This window comes from Aythya ferina (genome assembly GCF_964211825.1).
Source record: "Aythya ferina genome assembly, chromosome: 27".
Classification (NCBI taxonomy): domain Eukaryota; kingdom Metazoa; phylum Chordata; class Aves; order Anseriformes; family Anatidae; genus Aythya; species Aythya ferina.
The window spans coordinates 2,923,262-2,935,899 of record NC_140310.1 but is presented as its reverse complement, the minus strand read 5'-3'; the positions used below and the strand labels follow the sequence as shown (position 1 = coordinate 2,935,899).

The window sequence follows — 12,638 nt, the reverse complement described above, 5'->3', positions numbered from 1 at the left end:
AGCAGCACTGCTTTTGCAGCAGGCTGAGAGCTCCCGATGCAAATCCATTTCTTACGGGAGTGCAAAACCAGCAAATCTCGGCCACCACGTTGGCGTGGGGGAGACACAAAGCTTGGAGAGTGAGCAGGGCTCGAGGACTCTGTCCCTTATCCTCGGGGAGATGTGAAGCTAACTGCTGAGCTGGTGGCAGCCTGGATACTTACCAGTGAGGTTAAAAACAAATGGCTTCAATTTCTCTGTCGAAAATTGAAGCCTTGTTTTTTGTTTTTTTTTTTTTTGTTTTGTTTGTTTGTTTTGTTTTTTGGGTGATATGATAGAGAATTTAAGCCAGGGCTCCAGGGCTCTCCTCCTCCCTGACAGTGTCTGCCCAGTGACCCATGAAGTCTTGCAGACGTTCCCTGCTCTCCCAGCAGACGGTCAGTGCCTCAGATGCTGGCTCGGTTCTTTTATTTCACCGTGGCTAGTGAAGATCCCAGAGATCCCATACATTCAAACAATCTGAATATTGCCCAGATTATTGGGATGAACAACAAATCTACAGGTACAAATCTCATCACCACTTGATGTTGTGCATCTGTAGTACTGGTGGTGATGTTCTCTAGCTGCTTATAAACCCCACTGCTGTTAGACTGATGAGTTCAGCTAAAATGAGGATAGGACTAGAAAGATGCCAGAGGCAAGCAGGACCCTTTTCTCCTCAGGCAGTGTCTGTGGGCCTGCTCCTTGCAGTCCTTGCTGTCTTTTGTTGGGGATGTGTAGCACAAAATGACAGAGGCTTTGGTGGCCACTCTGTATGGCCAGCAGCAGTGTGTCCTGGCACTCGGGGTACCTTTTGTAGCATCCACAGAGGCACAGACAAAGGCACTGCTTGGATCCGAGGTGCTGAGCACTGAAAGCTGCCAGCAGATCCTCAGGCAGATCCTCACGGGGGGATCTTGCCCGTGTCATTGTGGATTTGTCACCCTGCTAGGTAGGAGGGGAGGGTGTTTATGAAGCAGTGGTTTGGGTTTGCTGCCTTAGGAATGTCATTTGCTTCATTTAGAAACAATGGCAGGCTGACAAGCTGTGGATGGAGCTGTGCCCTTAAGCTCCTGCTTTGTAGTCAGCTTCCTCGCTGCGGTCTCAGATGTGGGGCTTTGGAAACCAGGCCCTTCAAACTCAGATTTTAAGGGGAAGGGGAGAAGTGGACTCCTTTTTTATATTTTTTTTTCAGCAGCAGGTCCTGCAAGGCATGCTTTCTGCCTTAAACACCCCCGAAAGATCCCGAGCCAGCCTGACCAATGCTACTCTTGTCTTTCCCAGTCGACCACGTGGTTCCGGAGCCGGGCACCAGTTTGCTGACTGCGTTTGACCAGTGGCGAGAATGGGCAGACAGCAAGTCCTGCTGCGACTACTCCCTGCACGTGGATATCACCGAGTGGCATAAAGGCGTCCAGGAGGAGATGGAAGCTCTGGTTAAAGATCATGGTAAGTTTGGTTAGGGAACACACAAGGAAGCTTTTCCCCTCCTCGTTTTTTAGGGTTGGCTCCCTTATTTTTCAAGACCAGATATTTCAGAGGTGTTTTATTCTTACCTCCCAATAAAGCTGTTTTGGGCCCTGTCGTTATCTTGTCCCACTCTGGCTTCTTGTCAAAGTTTGGACAGTCAATTTTAGAAGGCTTTGTGGGATAAAGTGAGTTAGATGGAGGAGCATTGATTTACAGAGGAGAATCTCATGCAGGGAAGCCCCTTTGTTCAGCTTCAGACATCAAACTGCTGTAAACAGGGGAAGAATCAGGCCCAGAAAGAACAAGCCAGCGCCGGTCACTAACGGTGGAGAAGAGCTTAATAAAATGACCTCATAGGATTTTCCCCTCTTTAATTTCCTTGACGTTTCATCCTTAGGCTAGAGTAATTTTCCATCCTGTTTGTAGCTTAAAAAAAACAACCAACCTTTTACATCCTAATGAGTGTTTTCCCATAAGTGCTGGGTAGGAACTTTTCTCTTGTGCTACAGAAGGCAGGAGAGGGAAAGCTGACTTCTGAGAACTCCCCGTGCCGTGGTCAGTACAGACGTGGTGCAGGAGGGAGTGGGAGATCAGGCAGACATGCCCCGTCTCTGCTGTTGTGTGCAAGGCATTTTGCTTATTATTTTTATGAACTCAGCCTCCCACGGTGCTGAATCCACAGAATTTTTCTGATTTCAGTGTTAAGTGGAAGCCCAGGGGTTTAGCTATCCCCACGAGCTGCACCGTTCCCATCGGCTGTGTTAATAAATGCCAGCTGGCTGGGGAGGTCCTGGCTTTGCGCTGCGATTTGTCAGGAGTGTGTGCATCTCGCCGTGTGCACGTATGTGTATGCATTTCACAGCAGATTAAAGTCATTTATTTGTCTACCTATCATTACTGCTTGCCGGGGGGCTGATTGTGGGAATGGCTCCTTTCTGTGGGAAATGGTGTGTTCCTTGTGTGTGTGCCTGCAATGTGGATGTCAAAGATAATTCCTTTGCTCTCTTTCTACCAGGTGTGAATTCCTTCTTGGTTTACATGGCTTTCAAAGATCGCTTTCAGCTAACTGATTCTCAGGTAGGAAGGCTTAATGTTCACATCCTTCTGTCACCGAAAGCTGTGCATTAGTCACATCCAAAGGTTTACATTCAGGCTATTTGGATCTGACATTCTCTTCTGGTTTCAATCTTTGCATGTGTAACAGGACCGAAGGTTTGTAACAGTATCCAGAGCTCTGCCTCCCAGAACTCTTTTAAACAAGAAACAAAAAAACGCTGAAAGTCTTGGCTGGAGAGAGTAATGGTAAAACTCTCACTTGGAGGGAACTAAAGTTTTATTCCTGTTCCTTTAGTGTGGAAGCAATGGCAGTTTGATAAATTGCTGCTTTCTGCCTTGACACAGGGCAAGCCAGAGATCTCTGGCATAAATTGTGCTTTTGTTTGTAAGCTGAAACGGAGCCTGGTCCTGAAAGAGGGGGTTCTGGCTTTAGCCTTAGAATCACTGGGACCTTAAAAAGGAATTGCCCTCCTGTTTGCTCCAAGTGGCTACATCTGAGCACCGTTTAATTGTTTAGATGGGTAGTTTATGTTTCTAAATGTGGTGGGAGGAGAGGAATGCCTGGGAGCCATTTGGAGCGGTGTGGGAGGCAGTGGTGTATGGCAGTCATCTCTAATAACTGGTAGGCATTTTAATGAGCCACCATTGACTGAGCAGGTTGTGGGTTTGTCAACCTGAGCCCTCTCAAGCTGGTTGGTGGAGTGGGAAACCACAGTGCCTGTCCCAGCAGTGAGCGGGGTGGGCACAGGGTCTTCATAAAAATCAGGCAGAAGGGTTTTTTCCATGCTGGGCACCAGTAAATGAAGGCATGGAACAAGTAAAACACTGTGAGCTCCTTAAAATCACTCCTTGCAATTGCTGTTTCTTTCTCCAGTGTGTGTGCTAGAAAACCCCAAAGCTGGTGTTTGAATACTGCTTCTTAGAACAGCAATAGTATTTGACCGTAAAGATGGGGAAATCTAGTTGTAGGGGGAGAAAATGGATCAAAATGTATCCAGCAAACAACATCTTACCTTTCTTAATGCTTCCCTGTCTCTCTTCTATTCTGCACAATTCTGTGTGCCTAAAGGAGATCTGATATATGGGTACAGAGACCTAAGGGTGCACTTGGGGTGTATTGTGATGTGTGTTTTCTGTCTTCCAGATATACGAGGTCCTGAGCGTAATTCGGGATATTGGTGCGACAGCTCAAGTGCATGCTGAGAATGGTGACATCATTGCTGAGGTATCTCGTGTTTATTCTGTGGATTGTTAACTTCAAAATGCTGGGAGGGGTTTAAACACTGGATTCCTTTTTGCAAACAGAAAATCCTGGAGGCATTTAAAAGCACAGCAGTGTCAAGGATGCAAGCAGAGCAGTGCATCAAATGCCATCCCCTTCACTGTCAGTAATAATTCAGGTTTTTGTGGCAATTTTCAGCCTGTGGTGGGTGTCAGCCCTCTCTGTCTGTCTGTCCATAACAGAAAGTCTCACTGCGTGCTGAAAAATGCTCTGCAATAACTTCGAGCAGGGGAGTGGGAAGGAAAATAACTTCCTACAATATCTGGGATGCTGGCGTTTGGGATCTGTTAAACAGCAAAGAAGAAGAAATGTTATTAATGCATTTGGATGTAATCTGATCTCCAGATCATTTTATACGTTATGCCTCAAGCATGCACAACTTGGTGGTGCAAAGGATTCCTTCATTGCCTGGCTGGTGAAAAGACCACCTGAGTCTTGGAGCCCAGTGGCCTGCAGTTGCAGGATGATCTTTGCAGGAGATACTGTTTTTCCGCATCTCAGAGATTATTTTATAGACACAAATGAGGAGTGAAAGTTGAGGAGCTGTGAACCCAATGTGAAACAAATCAAAATAAAAGGCTTCCCTGACCTCCTGTGAACAAATCAGCAAGGGTTTTGTAGAGCTCTGGTTATTCTCAACAGTGGAAGTTGGACAGAACTCTGTTTTTAAGGCCCTTATGTAAAGCCCCATGTGACCGTCAGCGAGCGCAGATGCCTAGGATCTCACTTGTACCTCTTACAAACAGCTGTGTTTGCTGCAAGAAAAACACACGCTGCTTTAAATCTTTTCTTCTGCTCTTTTTTCTCTCTGCCTTAGGAGCAGCAAAGGATCCTGGAACTGGGAATCACAGGCCCTGAAGGGCATGTGTTGAGCAGACCCGAAGAGGTGAGAACGCCTTCCCATTTACTCCCCAGTTTGTATCATTCCTGCATTGCCACCGGGTAGTTCCTATTGGGCTGAATTTGTTCAGAAACAGGATTTCATCCTGGCTATAAACAGCATTGCTGCATGGGGGGAGGGAAGAGGCTAAAAGGCTTCTAGGGACTGAGTAGGAACTACTCCATTCTACAGACATGACCACTATGGGTACTTCTGAGTAATTGAGGAACCCCCTCAGCTTCTCTACTGGAGAGAGGGACACGTTCAGGAAGTAATTTTTCCACCCTAAGGTTTTGTGTACTTTCCATTGTATTTGATCCTTTGATGAGCATTTTACAGTTGGTGGATTTTGAACACTGAAGGACTAAATGAGTTGCTGAAGGCACAGAAGATGTGTACCAGAGAGGGGAGCCAATTCCTAACTCCTAGGCAATTACTTCAGCATACCTAACCTTCATCCTTCCCATTGATTCCTCTAGGGTCAAGTGCCCCTATCCCATTTATCTCACTCCTTCTGGCCCCTTAAAAGGAGTCCTGTGAGTAAGAACAAGCTCAAAACTTTGAGATTGGTTCCCACTGCGTTCTTCATGTCTTGTCTTTCAGTATCTTTGAGCTAGACATCTCACCGTGGCACCACGGCTTTGTGGAGTCCATCCATTATGCACAAGAAATTATTTTTGTTCCTCTAAGATACCGGGGCTGTGCTGACTGCCAGATGTGGTCCTGCTGGAAGCTGAGCATGTGAGATCATTCGCACATGCCCTTCATGCTCCCTCTCCGTTTCCTCCCCTTGATTCAGACAAGCAGCGTCCAGAGACATTTCAGTAGGAGTATAAATCACTCCGTTGCTGCAGGCAGAAAGAAAAAAAAAAACACTCAGCTTGGGCAGTGTGCGAATCCTCCCAGAAGTTGTGTTTGGCTGCAGGAGCTGGGAGTTTTTGCTTCCTGGAAGTTGCAAGCAAACGCTTGCACTGAGCCTCCCCCCCCACCTACCCCCGCGTTTTTATTGTCAGACATTTCGGCAGGCAGCAGGAGAGCAGGAACAGACGCCACTCAGACACTCGGGGCTCATCTGTGGAGCACCCCTAAACTTTTGTGGACTTCAAAGAAAAGCTGCTCCTTGTCTTGAAGGATCTGGCTGTCAAATTAGTCTGGCTGCTTCAAAGATCGCCATTAGCAGAGGGGGAGCTTTTAAGAGCAAACTGTGCGGTTCCCTGGCTTTGTTTGTTTGTTCCATCTGTCTCCTGCACTGGGCAGAAATGTGCTCTTTCACCACGGACACAGCAAGGCTGCCTGAGGACACGTGGCGAGGACCGGGGGAGCCTCTTCCAGTGTCACCGGGCAGCCTCGGTGCAGCTGAACTCAGCTGTGCCGCCAGTGGAAGCGCTTGGTCCAAATTCTCCTCCTTTAAAGTCCTAGGAAACAGAGCAGGAAACGATGTCATCTGCTTCCCTCCCCTCCTTTTCCCCGATGCAGTCATGTTTTTAAAAACACGCAGTTCTCTTCAAGCTGGCCGATGACAAAGGCCAGATCCTGAGGGCGGCAGCAGCTCCGTAATTCCTCTTAACCTCAGGAGGAGCCGATGTTTCTTGCTGTTCCTCTGGAGGGCTGGTAAATGCTAAATTGGCTTTTCACACTGTCCCTTACAGCGTGTAAAGCCTGTCCTAAGGACTTCATGGTGCTTGTCATCTTGCTAAAGATCCACTTCACTCAGAGCTTCCCCTGCAGCGCAGCAGCAGGAGTTGTTCCCACTGCCCCTTGCAGAGCTCTGGGTCAGGGCCATGTTGAACAAAACCAAAATGTTGGTTAAATCAAAAGCCCTGCAGAATTCAGTGAGATGTGTGTCTGAGCGAAGCAAGCAGCGTTTGGCCACGTGTGTTTGTGTCTCACTCAGAGCATGCACATCTTCTGAACTTCTGGGTTGAGCAGAAGGCCCGAATTAAGGCTTGCATTTCACTGCTGCCTCAGCTCACCTCAGTAACCTGGGTTTAGCCAAGGTGACAGCATCCAGCACTTGGTCCCAGCCAGCAAAGGAAACCTGCCCTACACCACCACCCCAAGGCAGCATCACCCCATGGCTTGCTGTAAAACCCTCCCCCTCATAGCAGGGATCGTTCAGCGATGACTTTTCAGCGTGATCCCTCATTTTTTTGTTTTCATTTTAGCCACAAAAACGCTGAAAGCCCGAGCAGTCCAAGTGCTCCAGGAAACGTCTTTTTTTTTTGTTTCCAAGAGAACTGCTGTGCTAGGGCTTCTGATGCATGCTGGTAATTGCAAACATTCCCCTTTGGACTCGTCGTTGGGTTATTGTTATGTGCCTGTCACCATAGCATCTGGGCACAAGGCATGAATTCAGCAGCCTCCTTCTGCACAGAAAATGTTCTTTTCCTGCTCTAGCAGTTGCTTAAAGGCATTTCGGTCAAAAGCCTGGAGATGCAGACTTCTATCCCTGCTTTGGAGGTGAGGAAACTAAGGCACGACGTGGAGATGGACAGAGCTGCGTGTGCCTGCTTTATGTGGGCAGCTGGCAACGTGATGCCATTGCCTGGAAACGTTTCCCCATCTGACTTCTCTCCTCGCTTCTCAGGAGGGACAATTTTGCTTTTCTTGGCTCTTCCCTTCAGCCTCCCTCTTTCCTGCAAGTGCTGCTGACTGTGGCTTGCTGCAGTGGAGTAACTCCCTTCCTTGCAGCCTTTTCCACTTGGGTGGGGCAGCTGGGCCAGAAAATGTCCCCGTGGTGGCAGTGGCACATCCCCACTGCCTGGGGAGGGTTAGTCACAAGCCCTGGGGTGGGGACAGGCTAGGGTTTTAACCCTTTTGGTGCTTGAAACCAACCTGCTGGGTTTGGGGGCTGGATTTCTTCTAAAAAGTCCCATCTGGCCTTGTGTTGTTTTCCTCGAGCAGCCTGGCTGCCAGCAGAGCAGTACCAGGAGGGAGCAGAGCTGTTCTGGGCACTTGAGCATCCGTGTGCCAAGTACGGTGCCCTAAGGTGACAGATCCTTAATTTCAGGTATTCCTGCAGCAGACCGAGCTAGGAGCCAGCACTCAGCACGTCCTGATCCTGGGACTGGTGCTGGTTTGCTGCTCTTGGCCTGAGATAAGGCACTGCAGAGCAGATTTCAGACTGTGCCAGGCCCGTGGGAGGTGCTGGTAACCTCTTGCTTTTGGAAATCAGGTGGCTGATGGCTTGGAGCTTCAGTTGCCTTTGCTGTTCTCTCAGAAGATGTCTGTGGTACCGCGGTTCTTCATAGCAGCAGGCACAATGAGCATGACTCCCTTGTTAAATCCATCAGCTGGACTGCTTTGATTAGAAAATGTGATCTGTGAAAGTCCTGCTCACGTTCATTTGAAGACGAGCTAGAAAGCAGTGTCTCAGTCTCGCTGGGGCTTGCTCTCTACACGTGCAAGAAAAAAGAGTTGCTTTATGGGGTGGCTCACACTCTGTCAGATCCCGAGCCAGATGCTGTGGTGGAGGGTACAATTTAGCAGGCTTGTTTGCAAATGTGGCTTACCAGAATATGTGGCTACAGCATCTCTCTTCCGTGCGGGCTGGAACATGAATAGTTCTGCTGAGTTAACATTTTGTTGGTTATTTTTGCCTAGGTTAAAGAAGGGGCTTAATCATACTGACCCCGAGCACCTGGAGTGTTATTTTAGGACTTAGGCTGCTTGCAGGGAATCTCTGAAGCAGCCTGGGAGAAAAGGTAGTAGAGAGACAGGACTGGAGCTCGGTGCCATTTTAATTACCCTAATTGCACTGTACAAGTTTGCAGCTCAGATTTGGAGAGGTGGGAACTCTCCTCTCACCCCGCATGCCCTCTTTTCCCATGGAAGTGGAAGGTGTGACCCTGTGGAGGAGGATGGGGGAGTCAGGAGGGTTAGGAGGATGCTCCTGCTGACTTGCTGCTGCCTTTGTTTCGCAGGTGGAGGCAGAAGCTGTGAACCGGGCAATAACCATCGCCAACCAAACCAACTGCCCCCTGTACATCACCAAGGTGATGAGCAAAAGTGCCGCTGATGTCATTGCTCAGGCCAGGAAAAAGGGTAAGCCAACTCCCCTGGATGGAAGCACCCTACTAGCTCATGCTGTTCAACTCCTTGCCAACACAAGCTTCATCCCTCCAGGAGAGGTTTCTTTTTCCAGTGTTATGTCCAGGCTCTTTTTCAAAAGGTCCCCAACAAGTGTCTGATCTCCCCCAGACAGGGGCTGTAGCAGTGCCAGGAGCTGTTCCTTTAGTTCAGCCTGGAGGCTCTCTCTTCACACCCATCCTACTACATCGAGCCATGTGCCTTCGTGTTATCGCAGAGCAATTCCCTGCTGTCTGCACTTAACACATCTCCATGGAGACTGCAAGCAGTGTCCTCTGTCCAGCTGCTGTGCTCTTCCTTTGGTGCTTTCTGCTGAACTGCTCCCGGGGTCAGAAGTGATTCTAAGAGCCCTGACTGAGGTCTTTAGCTCGCGAGCCCTGCTGGAGTTAGTTGGAGGAGCTGAAGTGCTTCCAGCTGTCCACCGTGCTCCTTGCCTGTGAAATGGATGCTGTGCTGTAACAGCCCGGCATCCAGGCAGGAATTGGGCTCATTAGTCTGGGTTTGGCTGGGAGTTTTAATTGCCTCTGATAACGCTGCCTGAGGATGCTGCAAGAACCAAGGCTTAGACCTGCCTTGGGTGCTGCTGCCTCGTGGCTCCTCTCTCTCGGTGAGGTCTGAAGGAGCTGCATGACCCTAAATGACACAGTGACTTCTCCCAGGTCCTGACTGTGCTGCCTTGCCCCCAAGAAACGAGGGTTACAAAGCACAGAGCGCGCCTGTCTCCCCGCTTCTGTGACTAAACCCTTCATTTCTATTTAAAGTGCTCTGGGTGGGTGAGTAAGCAGGAGGGATCGTTTCCCCCCTCCTTTCCACAGAAGGGGTGCATTTAATTTGGTGCAGTCTAAATAAGCCCGAGTAGATACACAAATGACATCACTTTCCATCTGAGCGTTTGGTGCTAGAAGAGCTCATTTCCTACTGCAGCAAACGGATTCAGGCTTGTGTATGAGCTCAGAAGTGTTTGGATCCCATAATCCCTGCTAAGTGAGTTCAGAGCTGGTAAGGGAAACCGATCTCCGAGGCATCCCTTTGTGTTCATGGTGTGGAAGCAGCTCGAGCTGTTTGGGATAAACTGTCCTCTGCTAGCTCCGTTAGTGGAGGTCACTCTGAAACGAGATGTGTTGACACGGCGGAGTGGCTGCATGGTGCACTGCCCCACAGAACAACTTGATCCCATAAGCCAGGGAAGCATCCTTTGGTTTTTCTAGATAAAGGACTGGAGACACACACGCCACAGAGATGCAGCATCGACAACAGCACCTTTCTGCCCTCACTGTCCTCAGACCACTGGCTGAAGGGTAGTCGTAGGGGTTGGGTTAACAGACCGCACACTTTCATCACAAAAACCGTAAAACAACCTGCTGTGGCTGGGGGTTGGCCTGTCTGAGAGGTGCTGGGATGCTCCCAGGTGGCTGACCTGCAGAGCTCACTTCACTCAGCTTCCTGAGTGCACTAGAGTGTGCAGTTTTCCTTCAGATTGCATTTTCTCCTTATAAGGAGAATTTGGGGTATAAATGGCACGCCATTCTCTGCTCCTTTATGTAAGTAATTCAATTTAAATGCTGTGCGTTACCCAACTGGGTAGCCCAGGAGGGCCACACACACTACCCTTGCCCTCCCAAGCAACAGAGGAAACAGAGCTGAAGACTCTCCAAAGCAAAAACAAAACCGAATTGATTCGCTAAAATGGAAAAAAAACGACTGTTATTTAAAGCCAGATGTTCCCAGTGGCATTTGTATGGAGGAGATTCCCTGCAGGCCCTGTCATTGGCGGATCTGGGAGCTCAAAACATTGCTCCCTGCAGAACAATCCTCCCAATGTATCGGCCCACAACAGGCCTCCCATTAATAGCCAGCGTGTGTTTCGCCTTGTTCTGATTTCATAACCCTATTTGTGGCAAGTGATGTCACGCGGCCTCTTCCTCTGCTGGTGGATCCCCTCCGATAAAGCTGCTCCGACATCTCCTGCTTCGGTGTGGTCCTGGAAGCAGCGTGCAGCCTGCTAATGGATCCAGTTCTGCCTCACCAAACACACAAGCTCTTTCCCAGCTTGTTTAAGAGCCTAGCAGTGGTTTGAACACGGTGGTGAAAGGTCGTGTTTCTGCACTCTGCATGGCGAGGTGAGGCCCTGCCGGCTGGCTCTTGCATTGCCTTTGCCAGTCTTGTGCTTTTGAAGCATTCAGCGTTAACATTTTAACCACCCACACTTTTTGCAGGCAGGTACACATACACAGAGCAGCCAGGCTCAGAAGGCAGCTGGGCAGGCCCCTAACGGGGATTTGGGGAGCGTTTCATTTGGTGAGCAGATCTGTGGGGCTGCCAGCCTGCACCGCGTTTGAAGTTGCAGCATCTCGCAGCTGCTTGGTGTGCAGATGTTGCTGGTGCATTCCAGCATGCAAAAGCATCGCGGCCTTAAGGATCGGCTCTTCCTTCATGTGGTTCCAAAAATGCTAATAAAGAGGAAGGATGCACTGGTGGTTAGTGGACTGGACAGCGAGTCAGAAGATCTGAGTTCATTTCCTAATTCTGCCACAGATTTACCAGGAACCCTTGGGGAAATCACTCAGCTTCCCTGAGCTGTGTTTGTGAGCCAGAAACGCTGCTGTTTGCTGTTTCTTCTCAGCGATGTGCTCTCTGCAGGCAGTAAACTTCCCATGGAGGAGTTGTATCTGGTCTGTGCACAGAGCCTGCTCCAAAATCAGCCTTGTTAGATCCATCCAGCCTTGTTAGATCCTTCTTGGCTGTACATTTATAAAGATATTGCAGGTGCCTTTTTTGTTCCTTCCTTTTCTTCCTTTCCCTCTGGACCAGGCTGTATCTCCTCACACTTACAGTTCCCCTCAGCCTCTTTCATGAGGTTCTTAGCCCCGAATCCAACACAGTGAATCTTTGGACATTTCTTGGTGCTCACCATGCCTGTGTTCCCCCCCTGTAGGCACTGTGGTGTACGGGGAGCCCATCACAGCCAGCCTGGGTACTGACGGATCTCATTACTGGAGCAAGAATTGGGCCAAGGCGGCAGCTTTTGTCACTTCCCCACCGCTGAGTCCTGACCCAACCACTCCTGATTTTCTCAACTCACTACTGTCCTGGTGAGTAGAGCTCGTTGTGTTCTTACAAGATATGTTTCATCCCAGGACAAGGGGATTATAAAAATAATAGCCATTGTTGGCAGCTCGCAAAAGGCTGTTTTATCTTCAGTGGTAAACCCGTGACAATAAAATACCTTAAAAAGCTGTCATTGTCTGTTTCCAGTGGAGACCTTCAAGTTACTGGCAGTGCCCACTGCACCTTCAACACTGCTCAGAAAGCTGTTGGGAAGGACAACTTCACCCTGATCCCTGAAGGAACCAACGGGACTGAAGAGAGGATGTCCATCATCTGGGACAAGGCTGTGGTATGTCCTGGGCTGATTGCGTTGTGGCCAGGGAAGGAAACTTGTTTAGGTTAAGCCACCCTTCCACTTATGATTCTGCAGACTTGAAAATCCAGCCTGTAAAGCATCCAGGCATGTAGCAAACGTTCGCTTAACTAGTGAATGGTTGAACCTCTCTGCCAGTAGCAGAATGGTAATTGAGAGGAGCGTGCTGTGTGCCAGGTCTGGATCTTCCCCTTTGTTTTTGTGTATGTGTGTGTCATGTCTGATTTCTGACCTAAAATTACCAGTCTGGCAAGGAGGAGTTGGAAGTCTGTTCATTAAGTTCTGTTATCTCTTTTTGCACCTGTAAAATGTTGCTGATAAACAGATCGAGCAGGAGTTGTCACTCCCTCAAGTTAAAGTGGTGTGGCCAAACAGACAGAGTAATGAAAGGGGGGTTTGGTTCTGGTCCCTGCTGCACTGCA

The 12,638-nt window shown here is 49.1% G+C and overlaps 1 protein-coding gene across 2 annotated transcripts in view; it reads left to right on the top strand.

The window, feature by feature from the left end:
* Window positions 1-12,638, top strand: part of DPYSL2 (dihydropyrimidinase like 2) — a 51,712-nt gene that overhangs the window by 30,584 nt on the left and 8,490 nt on the right. For both annotated transcript variants that reach the window (XM_084499415.1, XM_084499416.1), the window contains exons 4-10: window positions 1,303-1,467; window positions 2,504-2,565; window positions 3,689-3,769; window positions 4,644-4,712; window positions 8,630-8,750; window positions 11,731-11,887; window positions 12,051-12,192. In XM_084499415.1, coding sequence (XP_084355541.1) covers window positions 1,303-1,467; window positions 2,504-2,565; window positions 3,689-3,769; window positions 4,644-4,712; window positions 8,630-8,750; window positions 11,731-11,887; window positions 12,051-12,192 — 797 coding nt within the window. The remainder of the gene's footprint in view (window positions 1-1,302; window positions 1,468-2,503; window positions 2,566-3,688; window positions 3,770-4,643; window positions 4,713-8,629; window positions 8,751-11,730; window positions 11,888-12,050; window positions 12,193-12,638) is intronic.